General features: G+C 40.5%; 2 protein-coding genes across 4 annotated transcripts in view; both read right to left on the bottom strand.

The window, feature by feature from the left end:
- wdhd1 (WD repeat and HMG-box DNA binding protein 1) overlaps positions 1-13,059 on the bottom strand; it is a 48,711-nt gene extending 35,652 nt beyond the window's left edge. Inside the window, exons 1-8 of one of the 3 annotated variants that reach the window (XM_046308837.1) lie at positions 12,945-13,059; positions 12,239-12,322; positions 11,510-11,621; positions 6,713-6,864; positions 5,258-5,369; positions 5,053-5,103; positions 3,093-3,188; positions 914-1,006 (exon numbers count right to left, since the gene is read on the bottom strand). In XM_046308837.1, the coding sequence (XP_046164793.1) occupies positions 914-1,006; positions 3,093-3,188; positions 5,053-5,103; positions 5,258-5,369; positions 6,713-6,864; positions 11,510-11,621; positions 12,239-12,315 (693 nt within the window). In that variant the 5' untranslated portion in view covers positions 12,316-12,322; positions 12,945-13,059. The remainder of the gene's footprint in view (positions 1-913; positions 1,007-3,092; positions 3,189-5,052; positions 5,104-5,257; positions 5,370-6,712; positions 6,865-11,509; positions 11,622-12,238; positions 12,323-12,944) is intronic. The other 2 variants (XM_046308835.1, XM_046308836.1) reach the window with 2 other exon arrangements.
- A 5,473-nt stretch (positions 13,060-18,532) lies between these two features.
- On the bottom strand, positions 18,533-19,725 carry socs4 (suppressor of cytokine signaling 4). The gene is given in 2 exon segments (XM_046307805.1): positions 18,533-19,354; positions 19,357-19,725. Coding segments are annotated over 2 exon segments (1,191 nt in total).
- Positions 19,726-20,226: the final 501 nt, after the last annotated feature.

Here is a 20,226-nt window from a genome sequence, read left to right as displayed (position 1 = left end):
GCCATTCCACATGAGAAAGTTTGCCGACTCCTCGTGTAGCCTATTACCGGCAACTTCAGGAAAGTAGTGGCAGAATCTGCAAAAGCCAGCAGGAGCAGGAGAATAGCTGGGTCAGGTTTTTTCAAATCGAATCAAGCACACACCGATTAAAACACCTGGTTTTCTGAGTAATCTTTCAAATTATGTAAAAACCCAAATCGTCATTCCAGCTGTGTATTTGGTCTGCACATGTGCTAGCACCAGCCGAGCGAAACTCCCTCTATAGCCCGAGTGAAGTGAGTTAGGAATAACTGAATGCATGAGTCTTAGAAGTAAGTTTTACATAAACTTTATATGACCAAACTCAAATATGCTTCCCAAAAATATCACGGTGAGAACATTTATTTGATTGGTGAGTTCCATCAGGTAGCATGATTTCAGATGTGTCCATGTAATTAGGAATATAGGGGAAATAGTTATTCTTACAAAGCATGTAAAAATGTATCAAACTAATATATTAACCTATTATATCCACAATAACCGCATTGTGTGCATGTAACCGTACTCATTGACAGCCTGCAAAAAAACCATTTCCCAAGCCCTGTATTCATTAGATCATTGCTGTCCATTTGACATTAAGTTTATTTGACCTTTAAAATTGTACAATAAAGCTTATTTAGAAAAATATACATGTTTTCAAAATCTAGATATATTGTGAATCGCCTATACATACAAGCTGCGTATGATTTTTTGCCCTTATCGCCCAGGCTTACAGTGGAGCCGTGCATGGTGTTGTTTAATAGGTAGAGGAGAAAACATTGTGAAACAGAGTAGGCCATCCATGAAGAACGCTTAATTTTGTTTTCCGTTTCAAACCCTTTTGTAACCTTACTGAACATGCCCCCCAGGTGTCCACTTTACCCATTGACCTCACCTGTGTGCCAAGGTCATCGGAGAGTGTGCCCACCTGGGCCCAGGAGTCTCTCTGGTACAGCTGCACTGTTGTCTCCACGGGAACGGCCAGGAGCTAGACACACACACACTATGGAAACCACTGGACGCACTGACATAATGGATTAAGTGTCACTAAGTGGATCAGGATCGGTCTTTAAAAATATATCTCGATGAGACTAACCTGAAAAAATAATAATGGTGCATAAAAGGAGGTACTGAACAGGTGAAAACTATAGGTCACCTTAAAACAGGGCATCTTAAACCTTTTCAGCCTGGGACCCAAATGAGAAATTCTGTGTTTTCCTGAGACCCAAGCTTAGAAAAATATGCTACTATACATAAATATCAGTACATTTTCATTGCCCTTATGCCTAAAACAAATGCAGTATAGACAAAAACAAATAACAATGAAATTAAATATCCATATAAATGTGTATTTTCCCCCATTAAAAACCCTGTCATACCGGTCTAGGTTGGAACTGTTGCTGTTAAAATACAATAAATAATTTACATTCTGAACAGGAATAAACAGATTGATCACGTCACACTGATAAATAACAGAACACACACACACAGGCTTCTTGATAGGGCAATCCTAAGTAACAGTACAGATTAAAAATGATCAGGCCTACTGTACATCTTACTGTAGAAATTGTTGAAAGTCTATGTTGGAACTGTTGCATAAACTTTATATGACCAAACTCAAATATGCTTCCCAAAAATATCACGGTAGAACATTTATTTGATTGGTGAGTTCCATCAGGTAGCATGATTTCAGATGTATCCATGTAATTAGGAATATAGGGGAAATAGTTATTCTTACAAAGCATGTAAAAATTGATCAAACTAATATATTAATCTATTATATCCACAATAACCGCATTGTGTGCATGTAACAGTACTCATTGACAGACTGCAAAAAACGTAGCTTCAATTGAGTACCCTGCATGTGTGTTTTAATGAAAGTTTGAGTTGTATCGAGTACTATTAGTTGTCACTCTGAAATTTCCGCTGATGTTGATCCCTGTACAGGGACAGCAGCCATAAGAAGTTTTAAAATGTAATATATTTTTTTATTCTGAACTGGAATAAAGTGATTGATCACATCACACATATGTAGACCAGAAAACACACACACAGTTCTAATGAGAGCATGTCTATTCTGGGATCAGTTTTGGACAGTGCAACACTGAGCTCAAGCTTAGCCTTGTACAGAAACAGTTCTTGTTTTTTTGTTTTTTAAAAGTATGTCAGAGTTGAGAGCCCTGACTCACATAGGTATGTGGTGCCAAACTGGACCAGAACATCTACTGCTTTCTCAGTCAGGCAGGAGACCACTTCCTGCTGCAGATGAGCAACCCAGAACTGTGTGAATGTGTTCGCCTCAAAAAGCATCTTGCTTCAATCCGTTTATTCCAGTTAAGAATGAAAATTATTATTGTATTTTAAACAGCAACAGTTCCAACCTAGACAAGTTTTCAACAATTTATACAGTAAGATGTACAAGTAGGCCTGTTCATTTTTCATCTTCATCTGTACTGTTCCTAGGCCGTCATTGAAAATAAGATTTTTGTTTTCTTAACTGATTTGCCTAGTTAAATAAAGGTAAAATAAAATAAATGAAAATTGTGTGTGTCGCGGAGTGATCTTCAAGTAAACTGCAGAAAAAAGATCAGGTAAACCTTGAAGCACACGGACATCTCATCCCCACGCATCTGCCAAACTGAGACCACTGCTAAGAAAAGAGCGCACTGAACAGAGAGAGCAGATGCACTTGAAACTGTGTGTATGCTAATTTAGAAAGATTGACATAATCAGATGAGAAGAAATTGCCTAGGATCAGATAGAAGGGTCAGGCCAAGGATGGTCGGGGTGTGATTCTGACATCTAGCTAAACAAGAGGACCATGGCCATTGCACATGGGAAAGGAGGGAAACTCATTGGTGTCATAAAATGTATAGCTGGGGAGGTGATGCATACAAGAGTATAAAATGTGTTGTGAACTTTCTAAATGTATGCACTCAGCTGACTGTATCCTTGGTGATACACACTTGAAACTTCTCTTGAGCTTTGGGTCTCAATTCCTTATCGAAAGAGGTTGCAATAGCATTTTTCTTTTTAAGTCTATAACCTAAAAGTAGAGGTAAGTGAGTTAGTACCTTAGCGGCCTTGGGCTGCCAGGCCAGTCGGCACAGGGACTTGGCATTGATGACATCATTGGACTTCTGCAGCAGCGGCCAGCTGGTCACCTGAGTCTGAATGAATCCAAAGCAGAGTTTCTCAGATCACTCGAACGCAGGGTTTCCCAAACTCCCCCGGGTTTTGGTTTTGGTTTTTCCTCTAGCATTACACAGCGGATTCAAATAACCAAAGCTTGATAAGTTGATTATTTGAATAATGTGTGTAGCGCTAGGGCAAAAACCAAAACGTGCACCCAGAAGGAGCCCCAGGACAGAGTTTGACAAACACTGCTCTAATGCAATAACACGGTCATGTTCATTAGGCAAGAAAACTGACTGAAACTGGAGAGAGACTACCTTGACTTATCCAATAAGAAAGACACATTTTCATTTAACAAAACACTTTAGTGTTAAACGACCCAGATATCATTTTTTAAATATGCTTTCAACTGGCAGTTGATAGAGCAAGAGCAGAAACAATATATTTTATAGTCGAGACTCTTCACAGTAGCCACCCTTTGCCATGATGACAGCTTTGCCCACTCTTAGAATTATCTCAACCAGTTTCATGAGGTAGTCACCTGGAATGTATTTCAAGTAACAGGTTTGCCTTGTTCATTTGTGGAATTTCTTCATTCTTAATGTGTTTGAGACAATAAGTTATGTTGTGACAAGGTATGGGTGGTATACATAAGATGGTGCTATTAGGTAAAAAACCAAGTCCATATTATGGCAAGAATAGCTCAAATAACCTAAGAGAAACGAAAGTCCATCACTACTTTAAGACTTTGAAAGTTTCTTCAAGTGCAGTTGCAAAAACCATCAAGCGCTATGACGAAATTGGCTCTCATGAGGACCACCACAGGAAAGGAAGACCCAGAGTTACTCTGTTGCAGAGGATAAGTTCATTAGAATTACCAGCCTCAGAAATTGCAGCCCAAATAAAAGCTTCAGAGTTCAAGTAACAGACACATCTCAACATCAACTGTTCAGAGGAGACTGCGTGAATCAGGCCTTCATGGTCCAATTGCTGCAACAACAAAAAAACTAAAGGACACCAATAAGAAGATGAGACTTGCATGGGCCAAGAAACACTAGCAATGGACATTAGATCAGTGGAAATCTGTCATTTGGTCTGATGAGTCCAAATTTGACATTTTTGGTTTTAACCGCTGTGTCTTTGTGAGATGCAGAGTAGATGAACGGATGATCGCCGCATGTGAAGCATGGTGGAGGTGGTGTGATGGTGCTTTGCTGGTGACACTGTCCGTGATTTATTTAGAATTCAAGGCAGACTTACAGCATTCTGCAGATACACCATCCCATCTGGTTTGCACTTAGTAGGACTAACACTTGTTTTTCAAGACAATGACCCAACACACCTCCAGGCTGTGTAAGGGCTATTTGACAAAGAAGGAGAGTAATGGAGTGCTGCATAAGACGACCCGACCTCCCCAATTTAGAGGGTTTGGGATGAGTTGGACTGCAGAGTGAAGGAAATGTAGCCAACAAGAGATCAGCATATGTGGGAACTCATTCAAGACGGTTGGAAAAGCATTCTAGGTGAAGCTGGTCGAGAGAATGCCAAGACTGGGCAAAGCTGTCATCAATGCAAAGGGTGGCTACTATGAAGAATCTCAAATATAAAATATATATATCTTTTTTTAAACTATTTTAGTTACTACATGATTCCATATGTGTTATTTCATAGTGTTGATGTCTTCACTATTATTCTACAATGTAGAAAATAGTACAAATAAATAAAACCCTTGAATGAGTAGGTGTGTCCAAACATTTGATTGGTACTGTATACATATATTTTTTTACACTGTTTGGAGGTAGGCATACGGAAAAAACCCTTAGGCAGCCCGCCCAAGGATTTCAATGACAATGAGCTAAACAGAAGAGTAGAATATGAGGTGGGGTGATGGCTTGTTACCTGTTCCTCAATCTTCCACACAGCTACAGATCCATCACAACTAGCAGAGGCCTGAGACGAGAAAGGTTTGACAATTACTTTTTCTTGTATGAATAAAGCATTCTAGTCTATTCCCAATGCACAATAACAGTATCTAACAAATTAGTATCATGTCAAAACCTGTAAAATTAGTGGTGGTAAGGGTAACGTTGTAGATGATTCCTACCAGGAACTCATCCTTGGGGTCAAAGGTGACACTGAGGATGGGTGCAGTGTGTCCCCGCAGGGTCTTCTGCTGACTGCTGTCGTACATCTCCACTACCTTCACCATGAAGTCACTGAGGGAGGCACACACACACACACACACACACACACACACACACACACACACACACACACACACACACACACACACACACACACACACACACACACACACACACACACACACACACACACACACACACACACACACACACACACACACACACACACACACACACACACACACAATCAGAACAAAGGAAGAAGAATCATCAAAGAAAATCATTGTTTGGGCTACGGGTATGTCCGATTTAATGATATAAAATGGATCATTTCATTAAAGCAAGAATTCTTGATTAGTCAGGAAAAATCTAATCTCTGGGGAGTGAGTGAAGGAGTGTGGAAATAAAATGTTTGAAGGAATGAATTAATAAATCATGCAAACAATCAATTGAGTAGTAAGTGCTCTGCTTCCAACTTTTACTTTGTGTCAGACACATACAGTATTACATATCTAGATCAGTTAGATCTGCAGAAGGAAATAGACGCAAGAAACGAATTTCCTCAAATCAGTGGTGGATGTCATACAGATGCCATATCTTCATTTGATCACCCTATTGCACAGCAGGAAATGCAAACTTGTAATGTACTCAAGGCTTAAAAACGCTTCTAAAGTATATAATTTTCACCTTAAAATTTCAGACTTGATTGATCATCCCCTACAAAAATGTCCATTAACGATATTCCACATAATAATAAAATGTTTCCTGCTGTAGCAAATTGGCTCAAATTAAGATCCTACATCTGTAACCCTCAACAGGCCTCAGATGCCGGTGTTGATCAAGTCAATATTCAAACGGATATTAGCCACGTGAAAATGGCCTAATCAATCAAGAGATATGGTCAGTCTTCATTTCTGTGATACACCTGTTTAGGGAATCAATGCGTACAGCAAACAGCAAATGACTTAAAGTCTAGACTAATCAGAAAGGAATTGAATGCTGTTTCGTGACTATTTGGTCAAAAGTCATCCACGCACGCTGTGTTCAAGCAGTCATTCTACAGTGTAAAGATCCTATATTCAAAACCCTGCCCATTGATTCTTAAACTGGAATTATCCCGCTAGAAGTCCAATGTCCTTCCAAATCCCCCAAAACGCTTGATTGTTAATCTAATCTATGATCTGGCACAAAAACTATATTGGGATCATTAGTATAACCATCAAACCAGAAACACATTTTTATGACAAGGAAATAAACGTAGATATCTGCATTGCCGAACTGAGGAGGATAATGACATTCAGAATATAATTTGTTCAGCTTCTAGCAATTTGCTCTGAGCTCTGCACATCAGGGTGGTAACACAAAAATGACATATTCTAAGTCATTCTATTTCTATGGGTGTCCGTCTACAGTACCTAGATCCGGCAGCGACTCTGGAGCCGCTGCTGTTGTAGGTGATGTGGGTGGCGTTGGTGGTAAAGCGGGTGAGGATGCCATCTGGGTCACCCTCAGGGAACGTGTGGATTTGTACTGTGTTGTTGGAGGCTGCTGTGACCAGCTTCCCATTCTATATATTATGGGAAGAAAAGACAAAGTTAGATAAACATAAGAATTTCATTGTACACTCACTGTATGCCATGAATATGACAAATAAACCTAGATTTGTAACGGGGAGCACTGTTTGAATATTATCATAATGTATGTACAACTTGACTAAGTATGTAACCTTAGAAACAAGGGTCATGAAATCAATAACTTGCTAACATCGGATAACATTCATATACCGGCCATCTCTGAAACTCACTCAGATAAATCCTTTGATTATAAAGCAGTAGCAATAGAAGGATTAACATCTACAGAAAAAACAGGAATGTCTATGGGGAGGTGTTGCTGTATACGTTCATTCCTGTAAAGCTTAAAGAGGATTGTAGTGGTATTATTAGTAAATATACATTTAAAAAATTGGGGCACCAGGCAGGTATTAACCCTGCCGAAATTGAAAAGAGTAGGCTAGGTGGAGTACCACTACCAGACACACACGTCGGCAAAAGAGACTGCCTAGAGTGTAGCCGGTTTGCCAGAGGAGAGAAAAGATAAGACACACCATATAACACACACACACACGTCACAGGACAGGGGTAACCCCACCAATAATGCCTCATACAATAATAATGGCAGAGCAATTTAATGGCAACTTCATAGAAACAATTGACAAGAAAGAACTCAGGTCATCAACATTAGAGGATTTGCAATAATCTGTATTACCTCCCAGGAGAGGAGTGCAGGGGATATGAATGGGTGTGTGTAAAGCACTGGAGTGATAGAGGGGAAATATATGAGAGCGAGGATCCCATCCGCTTTCTATAGGCTAGGACTACAACAGGAGTATAGCCTACCAGGCTGGCATGAAAATTATCCACGGGAAAAGCGTCCTCAATTCACTATTTCAGTGCATAGATGACGTGTATTTTTTTCCCCATACCACTGTTCTGAGACAGGTGCATGATAATGGTCCATTCTAAATCAAAACTAATTTCACATATTATTTAGTATATGTAAATTAAACATTAAATGAATAACAGTCTTATAGGTGACAGTATTAGCCTATCACTTGTGAATGATGCCCAGCTTGTGCAGTAAGGGAAGAAACAGCACGTGCCTTTTTTTACAACTTAAAATCATAGTCGCAGACCTCATGTAGCCTAGCCCAATTTGATAAGGTTTGTATCACAACTGGTGGCCAAATAACATCTTACAACTAAGCACATTAATCCGCTTTATAACCGGTGTAAAGCCTAACTGGCATACATAGGCTGCACGTGAGTTTCAAGTTTGGGCAAGATCATTTTCACTATAAAAATGCACCTTTGTAATAAACCATTACATGCATAACTGCATTTGTAGTCACTTTTGAGAAGTGTTTTCCAGCTATTTGATAGCATTTAGAAAATGTGCACTTATAGCCTACTGCTGTGTGCACATTGCTGAGCTTATAAATGTGGAGAAATAGCCTGATAAAACAGCAAAAAAAGAAACATCCTTTTTCAGGACAATCTTTCTAAGATATTTGGATTATTACGAATTCTGATCTTCATTGTAAAGGGTTTAAACACTGTTTCCCATGCTTGTTCAATGAACCATAAACAATGAACATGCACCTGTGGAACAGTCTAAGATGGTAGGCAATTAAGGTCACAGTTACAAAAACTTAGGACATTAAAGATGCCTTTCTAATTACTCTGGAAAAACACCAAAAGAAAGATGCCCAGGGTCCCTGCTCATCTGCGTGAACGTGCCTTAGGCATTCTGCAAGGAGGCATGAGGACTGCAGATGTGGGCAGGGCAATAAATTGCAATGTCAGGGTCCCTGCTCATCTGCGTGAACGTGCCTTAGGCATTCTGCAAGGAGGCATGAGGACTGCAGATGTGGGCAGGGCAATAAATTGCAATGTCCATACTGTGAGACGCCTAAGACAGCGCTACCTGGAGACAGGACGGACAGCTGATTGTCCTCGCAGTGGCAGACCACATGTAACAACACCTGCACAGGATCGGTACATCCAAACATCACACCTGCGGGACAGGTACAGGACGGCAACAACTGCCCGAGTTACACCAGGAATGCACAATCAGTGCTCAGGCTGTCCGCAATAGGCTGAGAGAGGCTGGACTGAGGGCTTGTAGGTCTGTTGTAAATCATGTCCTCACCAGACATCACTGGCAACAACGTTGCCTATGGGCACAAGCCCACCGTCGCTGGACCAGACAGGACTGGCAAAAAGTGCTCTTCACTGACGAGTCGCGGTTTTGTCTCACCAGGGGTGATGGTCGGATTCGCATTTATCGTTGAAGGAATGAGCGTTACACCGAGGCCTGTACTCTGGAGTGGGATCGATTTGGAGGTGGAGGGTCCGTCATGGTCTGGGGGCGGTGTGTCACAGCATCATCGGACTGAGCTTGTTGTCATTGCAGGGAATCTCAACGCTGTGCAATGCAGGGAAGACATCCTCCTCCCTCATGTGTTACCCTTCCTGCAAGCTCATCCTGACACAACCCTCCATCATGACAATACCACCAGCCATACTGCTCGATCTGTGTGTGATTTCCTGCAAGACAGGAATGTCAGTGTTCTGCCATGGCCAGCAAAGAGCCTGGATCTCAATCCCATTGAGCACGTCTGGGACGTGTTGGATCGGAGGGAGAGGGCCATTCCCCCCAGAAATATCCGGGAGCTTGCAGGTGCCTTGGGTAAACATCTCACAGCAAGAACTGGAAAATCTGGTGCAGTCCATGAGGAGATGCACTGCAGTACTTAATGCAGCTGGTGGCCACACCAGATACTGACTGTTACTTTGATTTTGACCTCCCCCCTTTGTTCAGGGACACATTATTCCATTTGTTAGTCACATGTCTGTGGAACTTGTTCAGTTTATGTCCCAGCTGTTGAATCTTGTTATGTTCATACAAATATTTACACGTTAAGTTTGCTGAAAATAAACGCAGTTGACAGTGAGAGGACGTTTCTTATATTAGTGAGTTTAGTTTATCAACATTAAGCTAAACATTCTGATCTGTTGCATCATCAATAGAATTGGTCAACTTTTGTACTATGGCGGATAAGTACATTGACATAGGATAGTGCTTTCACTGTTCATTAGGCCTACTCATCTTGTTGGCTGAAGAAAAGTAGGCAGTTCTGGACAGTTCTGTCATCTTTAATATGCGCATCGGAATTCGATTAGAGGGATGCACACAGTTGCGTCCCAATGTGTCTCTTCCTTCACTTGTAGCCTACTTAACTAAAATGCCTGTGAGAAGGACCCGATCGATCATGTGACGGACATCGGCTATATCTGCGAGTGAGTGAGATGTGCTTTGGAGCACGGCAATTATAATTATTATATTCAGCCCTAGGGCACAACGGCCACTTTGGCCGCAAAAGGCATGGATTTTTTAGGGGGCATTACGGCCACACAAGGGGGATGCCGCATGGAAATTTGAGGCCTGGTGAGAATATTATCAAGTGCTTGTCAAATTGTGAATGAGAGCGTGATGAAGTGTGTGCAGCTTGAAGCTTTTTAAAAATCATTAGAGTCCCATCATGCAGCTTTACAATGTATTAAAAAAAAACATATAGCCCAACGTTTGTATCACATTGCATAAATAACTCTAAATTAAGAATATAGGAGGACCAGTTTCTTTGTTAAACGGTCAAAACAGAATATTTATGAAGCTGTGTTCAATTGTATTCTTCATACTATAAAATATATATTTTTAAATTCCGCAGGGCTTCCCGAGTGGCGCAGCAACTCAAGCATCGCAGTGCTTGAGGCGTCACTACAGAACTGGGTTCGATCCCAGGCTGTCTCACAACCGGCCGTGACCGGGAGTCCCATAGGGCGACGTACAATTGGCCCAGTGCCTTCCGGGTTTGGCCGGGGAGGCTTTACTTGGCTCATCTAGTGAGAGTAAAGCAGAGTATGCTTTTCTGTTCCTCTGAAATTGACTACATTTACTTCATATCATGTTTCTTTAGACCAGTCTAAATTAAATTATGGATTTACTGTGATGGTGTAGGCTATATTAAATGGATTTATTCAACTTTTTAAAATGTAGATGTTCAAAGTTCTGCATCAGTGGCTTGTAGGCTATGCGTGGAAGGCAGGAGATGCTAAACGTGCTTATGTTAATGTTAAATAACGTCAATTACTGGCTGACAAAATTTCAGGACTGCCACAGCCCTAGCCATGATTGCATGGAAGTCCCATCTCAAATTACTCAAGCAAACAGCAAAATGATCTTTAAAAAAACAGATTAAACATCTCATGGAACAGCAGGGACATTGAGGGAACACACAAACACATATAGTTTGTATTATTTTTGTTGTATCGTTTGTATATTGTTACATTTTACATTTCTGTGACTGTCCTTGTCTAAATGGTGTATAAGTGTGTTCTTACTCATCATGTTGTGTTTCTTGTGGACCCCAGGAAGATAATAAAATAAGAAGTGTTATAGAATTGACATCAACCACCTGCAATATGGTTGTAGACTCTAATTGGTTGTAGGGTCTAAGAGTGGTTGTAGGGTCTAAGAGCCTACAGCCATGTCTCAGGAGTACCTCATTGGCAACCACATTGAGTAGGCTTATTGCATATTTGCTGTGAAACACATTGGTAACTTTGGCAATGGCAGACTGGTATGAGACTCACCTTCAAGGCTAAAGAATAGACCTTCTCCCCCACGTTGATGGACTTGGGATCGTCGTCATCCAGACTCTCCCATATTCTCACATCCCCATCACTTCCACAAGTGACTATATACCTGAGAATGTCAGGCAAGAATAATTTCAGCGACTGCCTCTATACTTATATTACTACCTGGACAATATTTATTAGTGCTGAGAGATTAGCACTTTTTGAGGTCAGTTTGATTATTAAAAAATAATGGGTTTGATTATTCTTTTAACATTAAATGCACTATGCATGATGGGTTGAACTCTCTAACAAAGCATAAAACAATAAATAAAAGTCCCATGATGGTAGTGACTGCCATTAGTGCTCATCACTTATTGATCATAATCAATTGACATTACTTTAAACAAATATTTCAGTTGTGTATATTACATTTGTTTTATGCCTATTTGATGACCAGGGCCTAACATTTACGTTAGGGTCAACCAGCCACTATGGCAGGTAGAAGTAGATGGAAAAATCTACCAGCCACAAATATTTTTTGGCCTGATGACCATGCTTAATGTTTTTTTAAACAAAACATGTATAAGTAATAAGTAATGTGATATATTGCTTAATTTCATGTTTTTTGACAAGTCTTTTAACCAATATATCAGATGAGCCATGTTCAGCTGCCACTTTATGGACGGGAGGTAACGCTGGTAGTGAATATGTTCCAGCTGTCATGGCTGCTTCAGTTATACTTACTTTCCAACGTCATCGAAGCAAACATCAGTGTGTCCCTCCGAGTGGCCGTAGCGCATTGGTTTCCTTTCACAGGGCATTGCTCTACTGAAATGATAGCATTATCAGAGAATGAGAGGTGATGCAAATGTGGAAGTGGCATGTTCCCATTTATGTTGTACATACACATGAACTAGCTAACATACTGAATTCTTCTTCTCGAGTGCCACTTATTAACTAAACAGTATTGATGTGCTATTCATTTTATTGTTGTCTACTTATTTTATTGTTGTCCACTGTCGTGTCGCTAAGGTTATTGGCTGCCTTGGTACCCGTTTGATTAACTACTATTAGCTACTATTGCAAGTGCAATCAAATTTCCCCTTGTGGATCAATAACACAGCTACAGTATCATTCATCTTATTTAATAACGAACACTGCATTGTACTATCTATGACTTAGTCAAGTTATCTAGTTAGTTTACTACTTTTTTAAGTGTGCAATTCACTTTCTTTGAAAATGTATTCCTGTGTGTTATATGTGCTAGGACCTTTGAACCACATAACTAGCTAGCGTCAGCTAACCGGGGCAGAATAACAGTTCAAAATAGCTAACTGGCTAAAAACCACATGACAAAACCACGTAATCATTCCAAACGTTTGAAATCGTCTCTTTGAATATATCATGTTGCAGGAGATGAGTGAAACAGGGATCATAAAACCAAACTTACTGTAGAATCCTCTTTCTGTGATGGCAGAAACTCCCGCGCTGTTGAAAACGAGGAACCCAAAAGAGCTTCAGGATTCCCGCCCGCGACGTCAAGCGTCACCACTCCCCCGACTCCTCCTTTGCTCCTCCCATGTGCCCAAAAAAGACGAGCGCCAGCAAAAATCTATCATCCTAACTTTGTCATGTAGGCAGGCGGCAGCTAGCTATGCAGTAGATATGCGGCTTTGTATCTTTTCAAATATAAATGATAAATTAATTCCAATCAAGTCATCGATAATTTCCTTCTGCTTAAAACGAATTCAACCTCAAAATCTAACTCCCAGTATAGTCTAAGCTCCTTGCATTCGTTTTCAAAGAGTTGTATGTTTATTCACATCATTGTTAATAAGAGTTAAAATGATACAAAAAAGTATTGTATACACAAAAGACTGGGCAACGAAATAAAATGTGTATCAAACAACAATATGTAAGTACCACAGGACCACAGCACCTTAATTAGGGAAGACTGGCTGTGGTAATGGCTGGAGCAGAATGAGTGGAACTTATCAAATACGTCAACCCCATGGTTTGATGCCATTCAATTGGCGCAGTTCCAGACATTATTATGAGCTATCCTCCCCTCGGCAGCCTCCACTGGTGAGTACCTGTCATCTCTTTACAAACCCATGTGGCCCAGACAATCTGATCTTGGTATACTTTCTATTGGCTGAGAGGTGTCTCGCTGGAGTAATTTCATAAGCACAACAGGAAATAGGCTGCTGCAGACAGCTGTGTCTAAATATTACTGCAATGAAATCCAATAGTCTCCAATAAAGCCTGTGTGTGTGTGCCTGTGTGCTTGTGAGTTATGTGTGTGGGTGTCTGTGTGTGAGTAACCTGTGCAATGTGTGTGCTTGCTTGTGTGTGTGCCCATGTTGACTGATTACTACAAATGAGCTAAAACCAAAGACATACAATCCCATCACAGAATCGTCTGTGATTTAATTAATTCTGTATATAATAAGATACCTTAATACAGTGTTACAATGTTAAACTCTGGATGGGGTCTGACTGCAATGATAACTGGATAATCTGAGACACATTCATATTTAATTTCTCTGGTATGGGAAGATCAATAAAAGTATGGCTCCTGCCTCTGTCCATTGAGAAACCATATTTATTTTCCCCATCATCTAGACACATGGTCAGCATCACGATTCTCCACACTTCACCCAAAGTGTGCACTTGCACACTTCCCGTCACAGGTTTAAAAGCAATGGATTGGTGTTATCATTGCCGGGGGGGGAGCTTTTGCCATTGTTAAATCCATGATGGGAATTGTGCTTATGGATAAGGGAGGAGAATAGGGATGCTGCCTATGACTGAATTTAAATGTGTCTTTCCATGATTTTCTATTGGTAGATGGTTAAAACATTTTAAAAAGTAGACACTAATGTCCCTTTGAGCATGGTGCTATAATTAATTAATTAATTAATCACACTTTAGATGGTGTACCAATACACCCAGTCACTACAAATATACAGGCGTCCTTCCTAACTCAGTTGCTGAAGAGGAAGGAAAATGCTCAGGTTTAAAAGCATGGATTGGTGTTATCATTGCCGGGGGGAGCTTCCATCATTGTTAAATCCACGATGGGAATTGTGCTTATGGATAAGGGAGGAGAATAGGGACACTGCCCCTGACTGAATTTCAATGTGTCTTTCCATGATTTCTCGCATCCTATTTTTCAACCATTTTGGGTCCCTCCCCTCGCACTTTCTTCTCCAATGCGTTTTGAGAAGGTGGTGAGGATCAATCTTATCGCCAAATGGCAATAATTAAGAGTGTGTAAAATAAATAAATAAATAAATAAGAGTGTGTAAAATAAATAAACGACTTCAAAATCTGAATTAGTCTTGCATAGAGAGGAAGAAAGTGCCTTCTATTTCTTATCTCTCCCACTTTTTGGAATGCAATAACATTCAAAGGTGCTCTTTGCAGAGAGCACTTTGAATTTTTTTCCCACATTTGAAAGGCAAATATTACCATACTATTAAGTTATTTTACTGAGCAGTAGTAAGGGCATGGTTAAGTATTATGTGAGAAGTGCTTTTCTAGTAGAGCAAGGATATGTGCTTTGTTGATGCGATAACAGGTTCTCGATTAGAAAACAAAGATAGTCAGTCAAAAATAAGATATTATATATTTCTTGACCATCTGTTCTACATAGAAAATAATGTCACAGAAAAGAGGTTTGACAATGGAGCATTTATTGGTTGTATTTGGAAGTAGAATATAGTATCCATGTACGGAAATTGGAATTAATGTTATTAAAGGTTGTTTGGGTGGTTGAAAATTTGAGCATTTTGAGGAAACAATATTAAGAAGACCATAATTCAATATATCAGAATAATGAGGTATCTGGCCTCTCTAAAAAGTGCTAACATGAAACAGTATCCATTTTACAGTGCCATCAGAAAGTATTCACACCCCTTGACTTTTTCCACATTTTGTTGTGTTACAGCCTGAATTTGAAATGGGTTATCTTGAGATTGTGTGCCACTGATCTACACACAATACCCCATAATGTCGAAGTGGAATTATGTTGTTTTTTTAAATGAAAAGCTCAAATGTCTTGAGTCAATAAGTATTCAACCCTTTTGTAATGGCAAGGTTAAATAAGTTTGGGAGTAAAATAATAAGTAATAAGTTGCATAAGTTGCATAATAAGTTGCATGGATTCTTTGTGCAATAATAGTGTTTAACATTATTTTTTAATGACTACCTAATTATTATTATTATTATTATTATTATTATTATTAACCTTTGTTTAACTAGGCAAGTCAGTTAAGGACAAATTCTTATTTACAATGACGGCCTACCAAAAGGCAAAAGACCTCCTGCGGGGAAGGGGGTTGGTAAAAATAAAATAAATAAATAAAAATAAAATAAAAATAAAATAAAAAAATAAAAATAACATATAAATATAGGACAAAACACACATCATGACAAGAGAGACAACACAACACTACATAAAGAGATACCTAAAGACAACAACATAGCAAGGCAGCAACACATGACAACACAGCATGGTAGCAACACAACACGACAACAACATGGTAACAACACAACATGATAGCAGCACAAAACATGTTACAAACATTATTGGACATTATCTTTGTACCCTACACATGAAATTATCTGTACAGTCCCTTAGTCAAGTAGCACATTTCACACACGGATTCAACCACAAAGACCAGGGAGGTTTTCCAATGCCTCGCAAAGAAGAGCACCTATTGGTAAATGGATCAATTTTCGCCTAAAATTACATACCCAAATCTAACTGCCTGTAGCTCAGGACCTGAAGCAAGGATATGCATACTCTTGATACAATTTGAAAGAAAACACTTTGAAGTTTGTGTAAATGTGAAATTAATGTAGGAGAATATAACACATTAGATATGGTAAAAGATAATAAAAATAAAAAAACATGCTTTTTTATAGTATCATCTTTGAAATGCAAGAGAAAGGCCATAATGTAGTATTCCAGCCCGAGGAAAATTTAGATGCTGGCCCATAGATAGCAGGAGTGTATGTGCAAAGTTTTAGACTGATCCAATGAACCATTGCATATCTGTTCAAAATATTGTATCAAGACTGCCCAAATGTGCCTTAATGGTTTATTCATACATTTTCAGTTCATAATTGTGCACTCTCCTCAAACAATAGCATGATATTCTTTCACTGTAATTGCTACTGTAAATTGGACAGTGCAGTTAGATCCGGTGACTGTGCTGGCCACTCCATTATAGACAGAATACCAGCTGACTGCTTCTTCCCTAAATAGTTCTTGCATAGTTTGGAGATGTGCTTTGGGTCATTGTTCTGTTGTAGGAGGAAATTGGCTCCAATTAAGCGCCGTCCACAGGGCGTTGCAAAATGAAGTGATAGCTTTCATTCTTCAAGTCCAAATCTCCCACTTTACCACCACCAAAGCACCCAGACCATCACATTGCCTCCACCATGCTTGACAGATGGCTTCAAGAACTCCTCCAGCATCTTTTCATTTTTTCTGCTTCTCACAAATGTTCTTCTTTGTGATCCGAACACCTCAAACTTAGATTTGTCTCTCCATAACACTTTTTTTTCCAATCTTCCTCTGTCCAGTGTCTGTAGTCTTTTGCCAATCTTAATCTTTTATTTTTATTGGCCAGTCTGAGATATGGCTTTTTCTTTGCAAATCTGCTTAGAAGGCCAGCAGCGCAGACCCGCCTCTTCAATGTTAACGTTGAGACTGGTGTTTTGCTGGTACTATATTTAATGAAGCTGCCAGTTGAAGAATAGCCTTCATTTCTCAGAACAAGAATAGACTGACGAGTTTGAGAAGAAAGTTTGAGCCTGTAATCGAACCCACAAATGCTGATGCTCCAGATACTCAACTAGTCTAAAGAAGGCCAGTTTTTATTGCTTCTTTAATCAGACAACAGTTTTCAGCTGTGCTAACATAATTGTAAAAGGGTTTTCTAATGATCAATTAGCATTTTAAAATTATAAACTTGGATTAGCTAACACAACGTACCATTGGAACACAGGAGTGATGGTTGCTGATGATGGGCCTCTGTACGCCTATGTAGATATTCCATTAAAAATCAGCTATTTCCAGCTACAATAGTCATTTACAGTGTCTACACTGTATTTCTGATCAATTTGATGTTATTTTAATGGACAAAAAATGAGTTTTTCTTTCAAAGACAAGGACGTTTCTAAGTGACCCCAAACTTTTGAACGGTAATATATATCATTTCTCTTCCATTTGACATTACAGGTTATTTCAGGTAGATCGTTGCCAAATAAATTTAAATTAAATCCATTTTAATCCCACTTTGTAACACAACAAAATGCAGAAAAAGTCAAGGGGTATGAATAATTTCTGAAGGCACTGTATGTACTTTTCTGGGACTGAAAAAAACAATGAAATGTTGTGGCAACCAAGACAAACCCACTTGTAATGCATCTGTAAACATACCATGGGTGTGAATAGTGCATTTATATTGCCATCTTGTGGCCTTAGATAAGACTGCAGCCCTCTGCATCCTCTAGTTACAAGACTGAAAATCCCAAAAAGTTCTGCATAAAAACAAGGACTATGTGTTGGATGGCCATGTAACCACTTTTAAACTGTCCTCACATATTGCATTAAATGTGTAAATGTACATACTAAAAGTGTTTCTGAGTGTTATCGCTCATTAAGTTACTGTAAGAAGGCAGTAATCGCTGCCAAAGATTTGTCTCTCCATAACACAGCAATGATTATTGTATTGGGATGTTACATTTGTCCAGATGAGATGTGCACTTCCTCATAGCTTCTGTAATAATGCAATCATTCACTCTGACATTCATTCAAATCATCTCACTCTCCCTCCCACACCCATTCAAGTCTCTTGTGTGTCCGATTAAATTTTCCCACAAGGAAATGAAAAAGTCTACAAAGCACCCATCTTGCGACTGCAGGAAGGATCTTCACAGGTCTCTGAAAACTGATAAATCATTGTCAATATGGAAGAGTAGTAACCCATGGGACAATAATGATAGTAGGTAATTATAATTTTTCTACACTGCACAAGCCCCATTGCACTTGTAGTGGTACTGTCTAAGATAGTACCTGAGCTGATAGGGAAGTGGAAGGATATCAATGCCCTGGTACGTAGTGCAGCTACAGATCACGGCGCGGCACGAGTGTTGCAGGGTGAAGGGGAAAGTCCGGGGCAGGAGGAGAGCGAGGAGGGGCTCGAAGAAAAGGCATGTGGCTGGGTCGCTGTAGTTCCGGAGCAGGCCTGTGACACTCGGGTCCCGGTACATGCACGGGTCGCGTCCGTCGAAGCTGAAGCGCTTGCCGTTCTGCTCAATGCGTGCATGGAGGGAACGGCTGGAGCGGCGGAAGCTGACTGAGAAGAGGAATTCGTCCTGGGCCGAGTCACGCAGGAGGAAGGTGCCCTCTGGCTGGCCCTCCAGGAGCTCCTCGGCTTCGAAGCGGTCAAGCATGCCCCAGTAACACGGGCTGTTGTTGATCTGGAGGAGGTCCGGGACAAGGATGTCGTCGGTATGGCTGTCACCATGGGCTGCTCCACCTTGTGGACAGGACGGGTCCCAGTCCTCAAGGCTCAGGGCCCTACTTGAGCATATGCCCTCCCAGGAAAGAGGCATCGAAGGCGGAGACGAGGATGTGGAAGGGAATTGTTCTTTGCTGGCAGCCTGGGAAGCCTGAGCAGCTTGGGCAGTCTCTAGGCCCACGATGGTGCTGGGGTGGCTGGCGTGCTTCTTGATGAGGTGCCAGCAGTGAGCCATCTCCGACTTGGGTGAGAAGGGACACTTGTCCTGCATGAGCTCCGAGATGTGGATCTTCCGCTTGGACCAGAGGAGCACAGAGAAAGCCCCCTGGAGGACTCTGTTGAGTGGCCGTGGTGGTGATGGTGGTCATTACGGAGAGGGAAACACTGACCCACCGCATCCTGGAACTTCTGCCGGAGGGAGCGTCGAGAAAGGGCTTTTCGACAGGGGACGTCCGTGTCGATTTCCCCCAAGACGGTGCAGCTACACTTCCTCTCTCGCCGTCGCCACGGACACAAGGTGGAACGCACCCCCTGCTCATCCATCGGTCCCTCCCCCTCCGGACCCCAAAGGCCGGGGGTTTTCCGGGAACTCCGGGAGCGTTTCTTGCTGCTCCACACGTAGCTGTCTACACTCCAGCTGCGGATGCCACATTTGGGACGGCTGTCTGAACTCCAGGATTTCTTCTCAGGCATGGTCCTCCCTCCTCTTTATACAGCTCTGTGCTACATCAATGGACAGAGATAAACAAGTAAATATTTGGATTAAGTAACTATCACAGATAAATCAATGGGATTGTTATCAACAAAAGCTTTTAAATAAAAAGTCAAATAGTACGAGTAGATGGTATATCATGTTAGTTTAGATAGTCAAAGCTTAGATTCCACACAGGTAGGCTAATACTAATAGGCTAATACTAGGCTCCCACTGGGCACAGATGCAATTTAATCGTCTAGTTTTGATTTAATTTTGGTTGAGTTATCAAACGTGAATCCAACACGAAATCAACTAAATATGTCACCTTTTCATTGGATTTAGTTTAAAAGTTGGGTTAAAAGAAGACTAAATTCCCTTACGTTGATGACTTTTTGCAAATCCAATCATTTTTCCATGTTGATTCAACATCATCACATATAATGTTTTTTTTTAAATGACATGGAAACAAAGTTGATTCAACCAGTTTTTGCCCAGTAGGC

Source organism: Oncorhynchus gorbuscha, linkage group LG17, assembly GCF_021184085.1.
Source record: "Oncorhynchus gorbuscha isolate QuinsamMale2020 ecotype Even-year linkage group LG17, OgorEven_v1.0, whole genome shotgun sequence".
NCBI classification, from domain to species: domain Eukaryota; kingdom Metazoa; phylum Chordata; class Actinopteri; order Salmoniformes; family Salmonidae; genus Oncorhynchus; species Oncorhynchus gorbuscha.
The sequence above is the reverse complement of the archived record's forward strand: the minus strand, read 5'-3'. Positions and strand labels throughout refer to the sequence as shown.